The 16,271-nt window shown below is 39.8% G+C and overlaps 1 protein-coding gene and 1 long non-coding RNA gene across 4 annotated transcripts in view; both read left to right on the forward strand.

The window, feature by feature from the left end:
* IPO5 (importin 5) overlaps positions 1-4,780 on the forward strand; it is a 39,896-nt gene extending 35,116 nt beyond the window's left edge. For both annotated transcript variants that reach the window (XM_060128972.1, XM_060128973.1), the window contains exons 22-26: positions 378-500; positions 1,554-1,773; positions 2,366-2,594; positions 3,903-4,044; positions 4,635-4,780. In XM_060128972.1, coding sequence (XP_059984955.1) covers positions 378-500; positions 1,554-1,773; positions 2,366-2,594; positions 3,903-4,044; positions 4,635-4,721 — 801 coding nt within the window. In that variant the 3' untranslated portion in view covers positions 4,722-4,780. The remainder of the gene's footprint in view (positions 1-377; positions 501-1,553; positions 1,774-2,365; positions 2,595-3,902; positions 4,045-4,634) is intronic.
* A 3,637-nt stretch (positions 4,781-8,417) lies between these two features.
* Positions 8,418-12,011, forward strand: LOC132508643 (uncharacterized). Of its 2 annotated transcripts, XR_009536715.1 has the most exons (3): positions 8,418-9,195; positions 10,261-10,593; positions 11,274-12,011. It is a non-coding gene; the product is annotated as an uncharacterized LOC132508643 (long non-coding RNA). The 2 variants fall into 2 exon arrangements; XR_009536714.1 differs by lacking the exon at positions 8,418-9,195 and having other exon boundaries at positions 9,260-10,593.
* The last annotated feature ends 4,260 nt before the right edge of the window (positions 12,012-16,271 follow it).

Below are 16,271 nucleotides of genomic sequence, written 5' to 3' on the forward strand. Positions count from 1 at the left end.
ACCCCACATCTCCCCACCATCCTGCTCCCAAACCAGAAACATTCTTGCAGAAAACAAAAAAATAGTAAAGTAAAATCACTTTTGTTTCAGATCTTTGAGATTTGGGTTAATTTTTCAACTGTATATTTTGAATATATTCCAAGAAAAGTATTTGCAATAAGTGCAATACTTACCACACTCCTTCCTTTCTCTCCATAGCCAGACAAGAGACATCACTGGGGTGACCTCAGTTTCTGGACTCTTGCTATGCCCTTAAGAAAGTGAAGAGAAATTTAATTTTGTACTTCTCTTATGTTTTGTATAATAAATGTTACTATTAATAATAGTAGGGATACTTTTTAAATACATATGGGTATGTATGTGTTTGTTTTTTTTAGGATGATAATGATGTTTATATTCTGACCAAAGTGTCAGACATTTTACACTCAATATTCAGTAGCTACAAGGAAAAAGTGTTACCGTGGTTTGAACAGCTGCTTCCGTTAATTGTCAACCTAATTGTAAGTGTTACCTCTTTTTGACAATTATTTTAGATAGTTGACCTGGAAATCTTTCCTTACAGCATTTGAAAACTTACACTTTCAAGTCAGAATGGATCATAGAAATCATGGTTTCCACTGTACCTCTTTAATTTACCAAGTTTATTGCATTGCCCTGGATATTTTCTCCTTCAGTATATGCTTGAAGTTTACTAATTAGGTTTTCCATAGTTCAACTAATTTATAATACAGTCTGAAGGCATAGAACTGATTTTTTTTATTTCAGATTATCTATACCCTGCTGAATTAACAAATGGAAAAAAAAATGGTTGCAGGTTTTTGTTTTTCAGTAGACACTAGAAAATTCCGTTTTGATCCCTACTATGTACCACCAGCCATCAGATTCTGGATGATAGCCTTATATATTCAATTTTAAAAATGTATTATAAATTATAAGCAGTCATCAGATATTTATGGGGTTTTTTGGATTTCAATTTTGTGTTTTATGATATTTAGTACTGCAGTGTCTTTTTTTAAATGATTTAGGCCCATATGACATCCTGTTGAATCAGTACTATAAAGTTAAATCTTTGCAGCTTTTACCATTGTTGTGTTTTTTAAATATAGCATTGCCATTATCTTTTTTGTAAATTAAATGTATATACATAGCTGCTGCTGTCAGTTCTTCCTGGTACTTGGTAATGTCAGACTGTGGAATTCTATAACAAATCACCCAAGTCTTTTAAACCTATACTTTATTAAATCTATGTAGTACTTTGAGGGTTGTTATTCACAAGAACTGATTGTTACTGTGTTCTTTTTCATTACCTATATCAGGAATATCCATGTAAGATGACAGCCTATAGTGAATAAGTGTTTCTTTACGATCTCTTTTTGTTGTTGTTCCATTAGTTCATGTCTTTTATTAACTAATACACAGTGACTTCTGGTTTGTTGAAACAATATGTCAGACAACATTTGCCACAGTAATGTCTGTCAAAGTGGCTGGCCGTAAAAACTCCAGCACCACATTCATCTGAATAGTCAAAGCTTAAAGGAGTATCTCTTTTGTAGTGTCTACATAGACCGTGGCCAGATAGACAGTGGGGCTTGTGCATCTTTGATGATGTCATAGAACACTGTAGTCCAGCCTCATTTAAATATGCAGAATATTTCATAAGGCCAATGCTCCAATACACATGTGACAGCAGCCCAGAAGTCAGGCAAGCAGCTGCGTATGGCCTGGGAGTCATGGCACAGTACGGCGGAGACAACTATCGTCCTTTTTGTACAGGTACTTTTGTTCGTTACGTTATGTGCATCTCATCCCAGGCATCCCTGTTATCCCTGCCTTGCTTCCCCCCACCCCCGCACACCGCCCGCCCCGGCAAACATACACTGCTTCATTCTCTTTTCCTTTTTCAAACACCTTACTGTAGCACTTAGGAGTTTACCGCCCTCATGCTCGTAGAAATGGAAGTGAAATCTGAGTGGGGCCACAGCCTCCTCACCTCAGTCCCAGGGTACAGTCCACTTGGGGCTTGGAGGGCATACTTTTAAAACATGTTGGCGTCCCTGTAAGTTCAGCACGGGAGTATAGCTGGGCGGCTTTCAGAAGCTACGGTCCACCGAGGTGATCAGGAGTGTGAATCCGGAGGCTGCTAACCTCCTGGGCCTACAGATTAGTGGGGTGCAGGTGCTCCTCAGCACGCCAGGGCAACCCCCCTTTCCCCGTGTCTGGTTCTGTAGTCACAAAAACAAACATTTCTTGCACTTGAACATTGTCTCACTATAATTCATACCTGGACCAGAGATAAGAAATATTTATGGGCATTTGCATGAAAATGTGAGACTTTAAATGACTTTTTTTCAAATGCTTATTTTAGAAGCACTTCCACTGCTGGTAAGAGTTATTCAGTCTGCTGATTCTAAGACCAAAGAAAATATCAATGCTACAGAGAACTGCATCTCGGCAGTAGGGAAAATTATGAAGTTCAAGCCTGATTGTGTGAACGTTGAAGAAGTCCTCCCACATTGGCTGTCTTGGCTTCCACTACATGAGGATAAAGAAGAAGCTGTTCAGACTTTCAATTATCTTTGCGACCTGATTGAAAGGTAAGAAATGGGACAGGTAGGCCTTATTTCCTTCCCTTCACGTAACACAGTGCTTCCTGTGCACAGCTTCCAGGTGTATAGGTTATAATAATACTGTCTTTATAAATCAGGTTAAGAAGCCGCCGTATCACAGTTAAGAGTGCCGTATAAGCACATCTAATTTGGAGTTATTCTTTATGGAACTCAGTTCAACAGATCATTATAGAATGTGATGTTCAAGGAAGGTTCTGTTCTGTCTCCCACCCCACTCATTCATTCATCCATTCACTCACTAGCTTTACTGAGGTATAATTAACATACCATTCATTAGTAGAATGGGATCAAAGAACATTGTTAGTACTATTTTTTGACCCTCTGAAATACTAGTGTTTTTCTTTGGATTAAAAAATCAGTGGCACAAGGGAAATATACCAGACGGGCAGTCAGGATCTGGCCCCAGACCTCTGTCACTAATAGTATTATTTTATGCCTGTGAGTATAGCTAAGAATTGCAGCAACCTTGGAGGTTATAGAAGCTATCAAATCAAAGGCATGTTCATTGGTGGTCTGTTTTTCTAAGTCCAAGTTCCCCTAGGTACTGGATCTGGGCTCTGGCACTATTAATTACTCCTTTTAGTTCATAAATAAATCCAACGGCTACAACCACTCATCTCCTGGAGTTTGTAGAAACAGGCCAATGGCTATATTCCCTCATGCCTGTTTAAGTTCTCATTCACACAAATAGTGGGAGTCTTCACAGGTAGGACATCATCATTAAGGAATGTAGCAGCCATCCTGGAGACGCCTACCTGCGCCTGCCTCTGCAGTGGCCACTTCTCCATCACGCTGTTCAATCACCTCCCTTGGAGATGACTACTCTGGAATTTTCTTAATGAAAAACGCTGGGATTCTAATTAGATTCACTGTTAGGTTTCTTTCCATTAAACTTGACTGGAGCTTATTTCCCGGCTTACATTTAGAATGCCTGTATTATCTTTTTGAACTTCAGATTTACTTTAGAAACCATTCTGCAGTGTCTAAATAAAATTTGTGTTAAGGAACTGTTCTTAGTAATATCTTGGGTTTTTTTTTTAACATATATATATAAAATTTACATGGGAAGAAACTGAAAAGCTAATAAGTAAAATTAGCTGGTTTTCCTCCTACTGAATCTAAAAGGCAGTTGATTTTAGTGAGTACATAATCATTGTATAAAGACATAATAACAAAATTCAGTGTTGGGGGAAAGGTGTAGAAAAGTATGAGTGCTTCAGTGATTTCCTATTATAATTTTCATTTACAGTGGTTGTCTTCTCTTTCTTTTTTCAGTAATCACCCAATCGTTCTTGGCCCTAACAATACCAATCTGCCCAAAATATTCAGTATAATTGCAGAAGGAGAAATGCATGAGGCAATTAAACATGAAGATCCCTGTGCCAAACGTCTGGCTAATGTAGTTCGCCAAGTGCAGGTAAGCTGGTTTGGTTAAACTGGGGAAGAAGAACTAAAAAATTACTTGGTTTTGGCTTTTTTTTCATATTCTTCTCTATTAGAGGAAGGAAGTAGAAATCCAACTAGCTAAGGAAATTTCATTTTTATATTCTCTTGTCATCAAGCCTCAAATGGATTATACTTATTATAATCTACCCATATATTCTCACTATTTATTAAAACTAAAACCTGTATCTTAAATCTGAGACTAGCACATACTCATTGTGTAGTTTTTCTGCAAATCTGTGAAGAAAAAAACATGAGATTTTAATAGTAATAAAACTGTCAGCTACCAATGACTTTTCCTACCTAAATTCATGTGTATAGATTACCTGAACGTGTCAGCTAAAGTGTAGCTTTATCAATGCAAAAATGAGAAAACTTACTGTAAATGAAATAAACTTTATAGAAATGAAAAGATTTCTTGCTTTTACCATGATGTTCATCAAGCTAATCTACTGGAAAGAAGGTATTTTGGCATTATTTCAGTCTACCTAATGATGATTATTAAGATACTTCCCAGTGACCATTTTCGCCAAATCTAAATGTGTGACAATGTTCTTTCCCTAGACTTCTGGAGGACTGTGGACTGAATGCATAGCACAGCTTAGTCCCGAGCAGCAGGCAGCCATACAGGAGCTCCTGAACTCTGCCTGAAGGGCCTTAATATCACCACCAGAAAACTAACTCCAAATAAACGTTTACCCTTTTGTTTAGGTTTCTTTGTTTTGTTTTTGAGCAAAAGAGAACGGTAGAGTTGTGTGTAGGCCATTCTTCTGCAAAGCCACAACAGCAGGAAGAGAAGCCCTGGGTTTCAGAATGGTGTTTAAGTGGATTTCTCCCACACCACTGAGGAAGTCCCATGAGCCCTGCAGTAGCACTGAAGAGTATTTTTCTATTGGTATAACCCACCCATGTGAAGGTGAAAGGGAAATTAAATTTTCTCACTAGATATAAGGAGATTTAAGACAAAACAGCTTTAAGATCAGTTCCTCAACATTAGATGTGTGTTGAAACAAGTTGCTGTACACCTAGTGTTAATTCTATTAATTGGAGTGTGAGTCTTTCTGTACGGTAGAAAGAAGCCTTTTACCCAGCAAACTAGTAGATCCAAAAATTGAAAAAAAGCTGAAGACAAAAACAACAAGCATGAAGATGTTATTTTATGTCACTTTCGATTCTTTTCCCCAAAAGGCTTATGCAGTGACTCGGTTTGGAAAGCTTTTCAGCTTCCAGCCCTTGAATGTGAAGTGTCGTTGGCATGTCTGGCAGTAGTCTCATTCACTCCTCAATAAACAACGTTGAAATACGAAAGAAGTTTGTGTAAAAATTTAGTACTGTCTGGCTTTGATTCATTTAATGTTTTTAATATAAGAATAATCTAGTATTTTTTAAAGGAATAAGGATGGCTCTGAATTTTGTTTCCCCCTGATATTTTCCTCGTGCAATTCAAAGTTAAAAGCATCTAGTTTTTACCATCTTCCACTTTAATTTAAACTAAGTTATGATACACCCACTCTGTTCACAATTGGTGTGCAGACTTCAGTCGTTTTAAAGCTAGCATTGTTCCTGTTAGAAAAAAAGACTTGGCTTAGTATTTTTATTGCAAATTGTAATTGCTGTGGAGCCACATGCAACTTTTAATTTTATGATAAGTATTATGGCTAAAATTATTTACTGATAAATTCAGTAAAATGTGTGAATGTGTTTTTCTTTATGTATTAACCTCATAGCAGTAAATGACTTGCTGTTGTTTCTTTAAATAATTTTTCTAAGAGGTCTTATTAGATTTCTGTTGAAACTCCAGTGTTAACATTTTTATAGTTTGTACTGAATTTAACCGTGATACAAAAATGAATTTTATGCCTAGATCAGAATTTAAAATTAAAGGTTTTTTCTTTAAATGATTTGCATTACTTTATTAAAACTAGGGCTTCCCTGGTGGCGCAGTGGTTGAGAGTCCGCCTGCCGATGCAGGGGACGCGGGTTTGTGCCCCGGTCCGGGAAGAACCCACATGCCGCATAGCGGCTGGGCCCGTGAACCATGGGCACTGAGCCTGCGCGTCTGGAGCCTGTGCTCCGCAACGGGAGAGGCCACAACAGTGAGAGGCCCGCGTACCGCAAAGAAAAAAGAAAAAAAAAAAGAACTAAATCTGAAATGGAATGGAAAGTAGAATAAATTATATTAAGATGGTTTGGTTGGGGGCAAATACTCCTCACATATATTTTGTTTCCGGCCCAGAAGCTTTGGTATCTCGCAGGACAAACACCATGTTGAGTGACTTCTCTAGTAAGATCATTGCTTTCAGTGGGTACCTGTGTGACGCTCAACGTGTGTGGGGAAATTTGAACCTGCTTTATATTCTGTCTTCCTGTCGGAGTAAAAATGTGGTAGTTCGACCCCTCTGTACTTCCTGAGATAGAATGCTGTTTGGAAATCCCATTCGTGTGCTGATGCCAAACAACTGGAGCAATTCAGGTTTGCTTTTTTAAAATTTATTACACTACTTAAAATGTTAAAAATGTGGTGTGCTCACCTAAGTTGAGATGGAAGTATGGTCAGAAGATGGGTGCATAGTTTTCGGAGAGTCTAGTGTTTGCAGAGCACTGTCCTAAGCACTTACGGCATATGGCAAAGAACCTCGTAGCTTCAAGTTCAAACATTAGTGGGGAAAGTCAGAAGACGTACCCATCAGAGGGGTCTAAGGTCCCTGAAAGAATCAATTGCAGACTGACTACATCCTTCTGGATAGAAGTAGGAAAACAAGTAATTGGAGTTGAATCAAGTTAATCAGGGAAGGTCAGTTTTAAAGACTTGATGTGACATGATCCTGAAACTCATAACTGATTGTAACACGAACTAACAATTCTTTGGGATTATCTGGGGCGATACCTCATTTTGTCTATACGAGATGAAAATTCATGTTTTTTTCCTTTTGTACCAAATTTAGTGGCCTTGCGTGTCAGCCAGTAATTATATATTTATGAATCCGAGCTATTTCTGGAGGAAAAAAACGTGTGTGGCCCTTACATTTTCTGGATATTTTGTGACATAGAGGGTTACGTTATGTGCACAAGTGTCAGAAGTTTTTAGCATAACTCATTTGGAATATTTTTTTAACGCTAAATCTAAAGAAAAGCAAAATTGTCTTAAAGCTAGTTTGACATTTCTGTAATGAGAGGCAACTTTATCGTAACTCTGTAGCTGTAGTTTGACTAACAAAACCATCAGTAAATGCATAAGCAAATAAACATTCTCCATGTACCTGGTCCCATAATAGCTAGCTAAAGAGCTAGCTAAATGATTTACTTAGTACCGCATCATTCTGCCGACGAGTATTGCATCAAACAGTCTGGCTCTGAGCTTGTACCATGGAAATCACTTTGTACCTCTCATCTCTCTGCCTCAAAGGAGTGATAGCCAAAATCTGCCATCTTTCATCTTCTTAGTCCCAGAAGTATGAAGGTTTAGAAGAAAGTGAATTACCTGCAAGGAGTGGGCTTGGATTATTACTTCCAACACTTGAACTTCTGACCAGGTGACGGGGAGGTGGGCGGTTAACTCTAAAACCATCCTGGACTGACTCTCCCCCCACTTTTTTTTTTCTCACACAATCTGGAATCCTGACAGTCAGTTGCTAGACAATACTTGGGCATATTATATTTTCTATGTATGTTGTATATTTGAGTGGATGAACGCAAACACTTTGAAGATAAATTATAGCTCAGTTATTCATTTCTAAGAAATGAACCCCAAAGCAGTGTGATAAGTTCTTATGTAAAACTCCACAAAAAAATGTTTTTTTTCAAATTCCAGTTAGAGTAGCAGAATATAATTCTGAAATGTGTGTCGGTGATTCCTTGTATGGTTCTTGATCTTATACATGTCTGTCCTTTTAACTAGCATTCAGATTGTAATGGAAATCAAGTCCGGTGCCATTTGCTATAGATTAAAAATCAGTTCCCCTGCTTCTCTTAGAGGTTTTGTAACAAATAGGTACAGAGTGTAAGTTTTGAGTTACAACCTGACAGCAATCCTGTGGTCTTAAGGTACATCGTGAAAGAAAGTGATGTTGAATGGTTAAGAGCAGGGGTCAGCAAACTTCTGTAAAGGACTGGGTGGTAAATATTTTAGGCTTTGCCCCTAGGATCTTCATCGCAACTACTTAGCTGCTTTTTTAGACAATACTCAACACACGGGTGTGGCTGTGTCCCAGGAGACTACAGAGACAGGCTGGCACCTGATGAAAACCTTTGCTCGGGTTCCAAAATCTCACTGTACACGTTCTGAGACTTTGGACAGGTTAACTTAACCTCTGTACCTCAGTTGCCTTCTTTTTAAAATGGGAATAATAATAGTACCCACATTATAGAGGATTTAAATGAATTTAGAAGTCAGGCATGGTGTTAGCTATCATCGCTTACGTTCTCTTAATTTTTCAAAATCAAGTATTTTTTTTTGCAAATTCTCTGAAGAGCCTCGGTGTTGAGAGGAAGCCTAGGAAGTTGTGAAAAGTATCAGCAGCTTTGCCGAGTCTGCGGAGTTGTACCATGAGTGTATTTGGCCGGTGGAAACGCAATTTCACTTGCTCAGCACCAAGGGACTGGTGTTGGAACATCCTCATCTGCACGTGGCCCGGCCCCTAAATGCACCCATTACTTCATCTGCACCACGACCTGAAAAAGCAGCAGTTTGTCCCTGACCGGGGAAGAAGTTCCGTTGGACTCACCGTGAGCGCTGGTGGCTCTGTCCCCCAGACTCAGGGTCACCAGGGACTCGTCCTCACAGTGACTGGCAGGGGAGGCCCCGTGGTAGCCATCCAGGGGGACGAGCACTGGGGAGCCCGGCCCCACTGCTCACCATTCTGGACCCTTTGCAAGCCCCTCAGCCTCCCTGTGCCTCCGTTCTCACCTGTAAGGCAGTCCATCAACAGGACCTCCCGCACAGGGTGGCTGTGAGGTTTGAGGTGATAATATCCGTGAAGCCCCTAGATCAGTGCCTGGCGGTGTCAGTTTGCTATTATGAATACACACGTTTGAAGAGATGAATTAAGTTTGGTTTACAGCTGATGAACAACGTCATAAAATACTCCAGGGACAATGGGTGCAGCACTCATACCCAACAAGACAGGTACTCCGGTCAAGAGTTTTATTGAATTAAGCTGTGTAATAAAAACTGATGGCTTGAGGGCCTGCCTTCACGTAGGGACACATCAGAATTCAGAGCAATGGAAGTAGAGGGTGTGGAGTGTGTAATAGAAGGAATCAGGGAAATAACGTTCATCAGTGCAAATAGGATGTGTATCCAGTGGCCTCAATCTAGGCATTCTAGCAGACTGCACCAGACACTCAGAATCTGGCCTCTCCTGGTCACTGAAAAGCCCGCCCTGAGTGGAGGTCGTCTCTGCAGACTTGCCACCATGACTGGGGCTCTGTCACAGGGATGGCACAGAGGCGAGCATTTGGGACCAGCGTGTAGCATGTGCTGCCTTGGGGGGCGAAGGTGCCAGTGGAGCAGAAAGGAAGGCTGGGCTCCAAGCCCTCTCCCCACGCCCACCTCTGGTTCCTGCCAGGGCTACTGCTAAGTCATTATTGGGTTGGCAGTGGAGAGAGAATGTACTAAGTTGTAGCGCATTAACTTGGCCCCAATCCCTGAATGCAGTTGCCCACTTTTTTTTACCTCCTCGTAGGGCAGCTAGTGGCTGCTGCTTTCCACTCAATTTCACTCTCGCGGATTTTCTCTAACCCTCGCCCCTTGGAGGAAAACTATGTAGTTTTAAACCACCATTGAAATGAAGTAGAGCCCCCGTATGACCAGGAAATAGTGGAAGAATTTGTAGGGTTATGACCCTATTTCATTTTCTTATGAAAAAACACACTGAAAGTTTATTATTAAAGGGCCAGAAAAGATGGTTCTCTTTTAGGAAAAATATAGCCCATCAATGTTTTTAGTGTTTGTGAATTGGGTCTCACGGGGAAAGGTTACCACTACTATAAATGATCAATAAGCCATAAGATGGAAGCTCTTCCTGAAACTGCCGTTTCAAGAAGGAAGTAAGGATAAAATAGCAACACAAATTTGGAGACATAATGGATTGAAATAACATCGTTTCTTAAGAGAGCAGTAGCGAAGGAGCATAAGGCAGAAGGAAGGTTGCATTTGAGGATACTAACTCACTTTTTTGTGTCCCAAAAGGGATTGCTCCTTGCTCCCCTCCAAAGTGGAAACTTCAGGGTCTCTGTCAGCAGAGGCAGTGAGTGAGGGGCCCCTCCCTGGCCTTCAGAGATGCCACTCACCCTGCAGCCACTTGCTCTGCCCACACAGCCTGCCCAGCTGCAGTGCAGCGGCCGCCTCCTAGAAGTCATTCCCGAAGGCCTGCAAAGCTGGGGGGACGGTCAGACAGGCCTGATTCTACCCAAGCATCTGACTCTGGCCACCGTTCCCTTCAGCCCCAACTTCCTTCCCACCTGATAAGCGAGCCCTGGACCCACAGGCTTCCTGCCTGAAAACTGCAGCCTCCACCTGCAGGTAAGGCCTGTTTCCCTATACGTCCGCTTCTGCTTTATTATACAGTATAAGGAGAGCATTTGCTTCTTACCTAGTCCTGTTTCATTGCAAACGTCCCATCTTGGCCTTTGAGCTATCCGGAATAGATTACGTTATTTCCAAATAGTTTCTTTTGGATGCTCCAAAGGCTTCCTCTGATTTGTCTGTGGTGGAGGGCGGTGGTGAGGATTGCTTGGAATGATGTAACCAGAGTACAGCGTGCTCAGGGGACTTCCACTCTCTCTAGGGAGCATATGCAGGTAGTGGCTATTACTGTGACAGCTACACCCAGGCCCTGGGGACCAGCCCCCAATCATGCAAACATTCCAGAAACCAACCAAAATTGAGAACCTACTCATAATCTGAGCTTCCTGCGTCTGAACTCTTTGCTGGAAATACTGTAATTATTTATGAAAAAAAACCTTGACATATTTTCTCAGATCATGTGTTAGGAGCAAATGGGTAAGTAAGGGATGCTCTCTCCCTTTATTTCTCACACATGACAAAATTTATGGGTATTGTGAGGAAAAGTCCAAATTCTGGAGAGTCTTCAATTTTTTTTTTAAATTACTTTACACAAAGGGCTACCTGTACCTGGTTCAAAATTCAAGGTTTATAAAACATTATTCAGTGAAAAGTCTCTTCCCACGCTTGCTCCTCAGCCACCTCTGCCCAGCTCGCCTCACAAGGAGAACTTTGAAGAGTTGGTCCCACCAGAACATTTTTGCTTAATGCAATTCATAACCTTCTGGAAGGAAATTAGCATTTCTGATGAAATGCAGGTGTATTTTTCTATGGATATGAGTCGGGTTAAGAACTACTCTGAGGGCTTCCCTGGTGGCACAGTGGTTAAAAATCCGCCTGCCAATGCAAGGGACATGGGTTCGAGCCCTGGTCTGGTAGAATCCCACATGCCGGGGAGCAACTAAGCCTGTGCACCACAACTACTGAGCCTGCGCTCTAGAGCCCGCAAGCCACAACTACTGAGCCCACGTGCCACAACTACTGAAGCCCGTGCGCCTAGAGCCCGTGCTCCACAACAAGAGAAGCCACCGCAATGAGAAGCCTTCGCACTGCAACAAAGAGTAGCCCCTACTCACCGCGACTAGAGAAAGCCCAGGGGCAGCAATGAAGACCCAGCACAGCCAAAAATAAATAATTTATAAAAATTTTTTTTAAATGACTCTGAGAAACTACCCACCCTCCTAGGTAACCCAACCTGAATTCTTTAACGGGACATTTGGATTATCCCTTTTTTCCCCAATAAGTCAATAGTGATTAACCTAATATTTATTTATTTATTTATTTTGCCTTTAAATACCTCTGCTGTGAAAGAAATCCTTGAAATTGGCCAGCTCGAGGTCTGTGCCCTTGCAGTTTATAATAAAATTCCAACATAACTACATTGTCTGAAAATGATTTTTTTAAATATTCTCAGAAGGAAAAATTATGTTTTTATGTATGCTTCCAGGGTTATAAATATTCAAATGCATTTTTGGAATAAAAGTAACATCATTTTGGCTAGGAATTAATTCTCAATATCCAACTCTATTAAAGATGGAGGATAAATATCTCTTGCCCTTTCCAATAAATGGGAGATATAAATTGATATGCACAGTTCTTGGTACCATCAAAATGTTAAAACTAGATCATTATATTGATTTAGAACCCCATTTCATCTTAAGCTAAGTGACCTCAGGCTAAATATCCTTTTATTATTAAATCAGCACAAAAAGTTCCACTCTCTAGGGAGCATATTTTCAAGTATGCATTTTTATAAATTAATTATCCTGTCATTTCATTTTTTTTTAATTTAATAACTTTTTTTAATGTATGTATCTTTGTGGTTGCCTGCTATTTTTCTATAAAAAAGTCAGAGTTGACTTTTTAAATTATAATGTAAACAGAGGCACAGTTGCTTTGTGGCAAGTATGCAGATGGTACTCATGAATGAAGTTCAGAGAACACTTGCTGAGGTTTGTAACGCAGTCACATAGGTTTGAGAAGTTTTGTTCTACTTGGTTAGGAGAAATACAATGCAGTAATTATCCTGTCAGGTCAGATGAACAAAACTCAGCAAGAAAAATATGGCTCAGCCAGTGAGACCTTGGAGGCATGAACCAGACAAAGACACCAGAACTGGACAGGTTTGGGGTGGGGGTGGGGAGTTACTTTTTATTCTAAAATAATTTCCAATTTATAGGAGAGTGTAAAAAAAAAGTGTAAAAAAAAAAAGGACAAGAAACTCCCTTGTATCTTTTGTCTATATTTTAAAATATTGTGACATTTTCTCTCTGAATCCTTTGCGAGTGACAAAGACTCTCTGAGCTCTCTTCCTTCACCTAGACCTCGACTTTTCAGACTGCCATGTTTGTCTCTACATTGTCCAGTTATAGCAAGAATCCTGCTAAGTCTGTCTAGCCACCCTGTAAACAGCCACATACAGTTTTTGTCTTTCTCTGACTTATTTCACCAAGCATAATACTCTCTAGGTCCATCCATATTGTTGTAAATGGCAGAATTTCATTCTTTTTTATGGCTGTGTAATATTCCAGTTTCTATATATGTGTACTATGTCTTCTTTATCCATTCATCTGTTGATAAATACATGGGTTGCTTCTGTATCTTGGCTATTGTAAATAATGCTACTATGAACATTGGATGTACTTATCTTTTCAAATTAGTGTTTTCATTTTCTTTGGATGTAAATCCAGGAATGGGATTGCTATATGGTAGTTCTACTTTTAGTAATTCAAGGACCCTCTATACTATTTTCCACAGTGACTGCACTGATTTACATCCCCACCAACAGTGTACAAGGGTTCCCTTTTCTCCACATCCGCACCAACTTTTGTTATTTGTCAAATTTTTTTTTTTTTTTTTTTTGCGGTACGCAGGCCTCTCACTGTTGTGGTGTCTCCCATTGCGGAGCACAGGCTCCGGACGCGCAGGCTCAGTGGCCATGGCTCACGGGCCTAGCCTCTCCGCGGCATGTGGGATCTTCCCGGACCGGGGCACGAACCCGTATCCCCTGCATTAGCAGGCGGACTCTCAACCACTGCGCCACCAGGGAAACCCTTGTCGACTTTTTGATGAGGAAAAAGCGGGGACTTTGCAGTCAGATCAGCCTGTATTTGAATTGCACGTATCCTCTTTATTAGTTGTGTGGATTTGGAAAATGTACTTGGCATCATAACCTCTCTACCTCAGTTTGCTCACTGGGAGATGGGAAAATACCTGCTCTGCTGGATCTCTGTGAGAATTCAGTGAGGTCAGGCATGCAGAAGTTCTGGCGAAGGATGGGTGCCAGGTCAGCTCTCTCCCCATCCCTCCCACAGACATGTTATGCCTACAGAACCAGAGGGGGCCTGTTCACAGTACTGTTTACAAATAACAATACCTGAAAGTTGACCTTTTACGATGTCTAGTAAATTCTTATATCTCAGAACAGAAATTGAGTCGATAGGCTGATGGTGGACACAGTAAAATAATAATCAGTATGGAATTTATTGTGACAGATTTATACTGCAGGTATCTTAAAACCTAAAAACATCTGAAAAAAAAAGGTTTTGCTGGGAATTCTGTGGCAGTCCAGTGGTTAGGACTCTGCACTTTCACTGCCGAACATGTGGGTTCAGTCCCTGGTCAGGGAGCTATGATCCCGCAAGCCGTGCAGCGCGGCCAAAAACTAAAAAATGGTTTTCCTCTTTTACCTTAAAATGTGCACAAAATATATTTTTTAATATTTTAAGGATACATCATCCCTGAATTTTGCTAAATGGGAAGTAAACAATAACCCCATGAAATAAGTGGAAGATAAGATTACTGTTTTTTAATAATTGATACTATCAATAGTTTGCCCTGGGAGCAGCCTATGTATGGTTTTTATATATTCTATTTTGGGTGGCATTTGGGGTTATTTAAAATTTTGTCTCCCTGGAGAAAAACTGTGAGAACCTTGAGGGGGCAGCAGAGGAGCGTCATTGCTTTAAAGAGTTTAGAGAACAATGACTTTTTGAGTTTCATCATTTTTCATCATAGAAAAAATACTAACCTATATGGAAGCTGATTCTAAAAATATAGCAGTTACATTAGAAACACTTCAACACTGAGGCCTTCTCTTCAGTCAGTGGATAATATGGCTTCACTGGTCAGGATTACACTCTCATCCTCTCATGGTCAACTTTCAGCATAAATAGGCAAGAAATGCAGGTTATCATGAATTAGAGCCCTCGGGGCAGAAAAGGCAGCAAGTGATTCTCAAGTGGAATGATTCTCTCCTGGACTAATTATTAGTGAGTTTCTATTATCTTTTCTGATCCTCCTCCATTCCTGGGACACATAATCTAATTAATAACACACACTTGGTAAGGCTTAAGTCCTGAGCTATTTTGAAAATTTTCCACCGTGGAGGACTTCAAAAAAAAAAACAAAAAACAAAAACACATTCTATACATTTAATGCCTGCTAAATGCCAACCAATGATTTGATCTTCAATAAATATATGATGGAGAATTAATTGCTGTTTGATATCTAGCATTATTTTTTTACAGCAGTATTTAGCACCCAGGTTCTATGCATTCCCTTCAGAATTACAGCCTGGTACAATATGGTTAAGCAAATGAGGTAGAAGAATTGGAGAACCCATGAGCGGTTAATGATCAAATGAATAACACAGTAGAATTAAGCAATTCATTGAGGAAAAATGTTAGAAAATATGAAAAATAACATGTTTCCCTAAAATACAGGTTAAGCTAGCTCTGTGTACTTAACACATTTCTGAAAAGGAATATGTATACGATATGGTGAATACTTTTTACATTGTTATAAATTTGGCATATGCCTATGGAGAAAACAGTAGCCTTTGTATATGATAAAAACACATAATTTTGACAGTACTGAATTTGTTAAATTATGTCTTTTGTCATTAGTGGTCAGTATGAATACATTTAGTTCTCCCACACTAATCAGGCAATATGAACATTCGATGTATTAATTTTTGTATATAATCAAAGCTTGTGTGTATTAAAATATGTGGTTAATGATGGTGAACATCTTTTCATGGGCTTAGTTACCATCCGTGATTCCTGTTTGGTGAAATATCTATTCTTATCTTTTGCCCATTTCACAATTAGATTGCTAGTCTGGGTTTTGTTTTGTTTTTTTCTGTAACGATCTGAGAATTCATTGTACATTACAGATATAAGGTCTTTGTCAGATATGTGATTTGCTAATATGTTTTCCCATTTGGTAGCTTATCTTTTCAGGGTCTTTTGTAGCACAAAACAGGACAGGATCTGTATGCTGAAAATCACATGTTGAGTAAATAAATCAAAGAAGATCTGGATAAATGGAGAGATACATTGTACTCTTGGATTGGAAGACTCAATATCATAAAGATGCCCATTTTCCCCCAGTTGATCTATAGATTCAACACAGTTCCTATCAAAATCTCAGCAAAAAAAAGTTTTTTGTAGCTGTAGACAATCTGATTCTAAAATTTATATGGAATGGCAAAGGAACTAGAGTGGCTAAAACAATTTTTAAAAGGAAGAATTAAGTGGGAGGAAATACTCTACCTGATGTTAAGACATACTATAGAACTATAGTAGCCAACACAGCGTAGTCCTGGAAGGGGAGTAGACACATAGATCAATGGT

Source organism: Lagenorhynchus albirostris, chromosome 18 (assembly GCF_949774975.1).
Source record: "Lagenorhynchus albirostris chromosome 18, mLagAlb1.1, whole genome shotgun sequence".
In the NCBI taxonomy this organism is placed as follows: Eukaryota; Metazoa; Chordata; class Mammalia; order Artiodactyla; family Delphinidae; genus Lagenorhynchus; species Lagenorhynchus albirostris.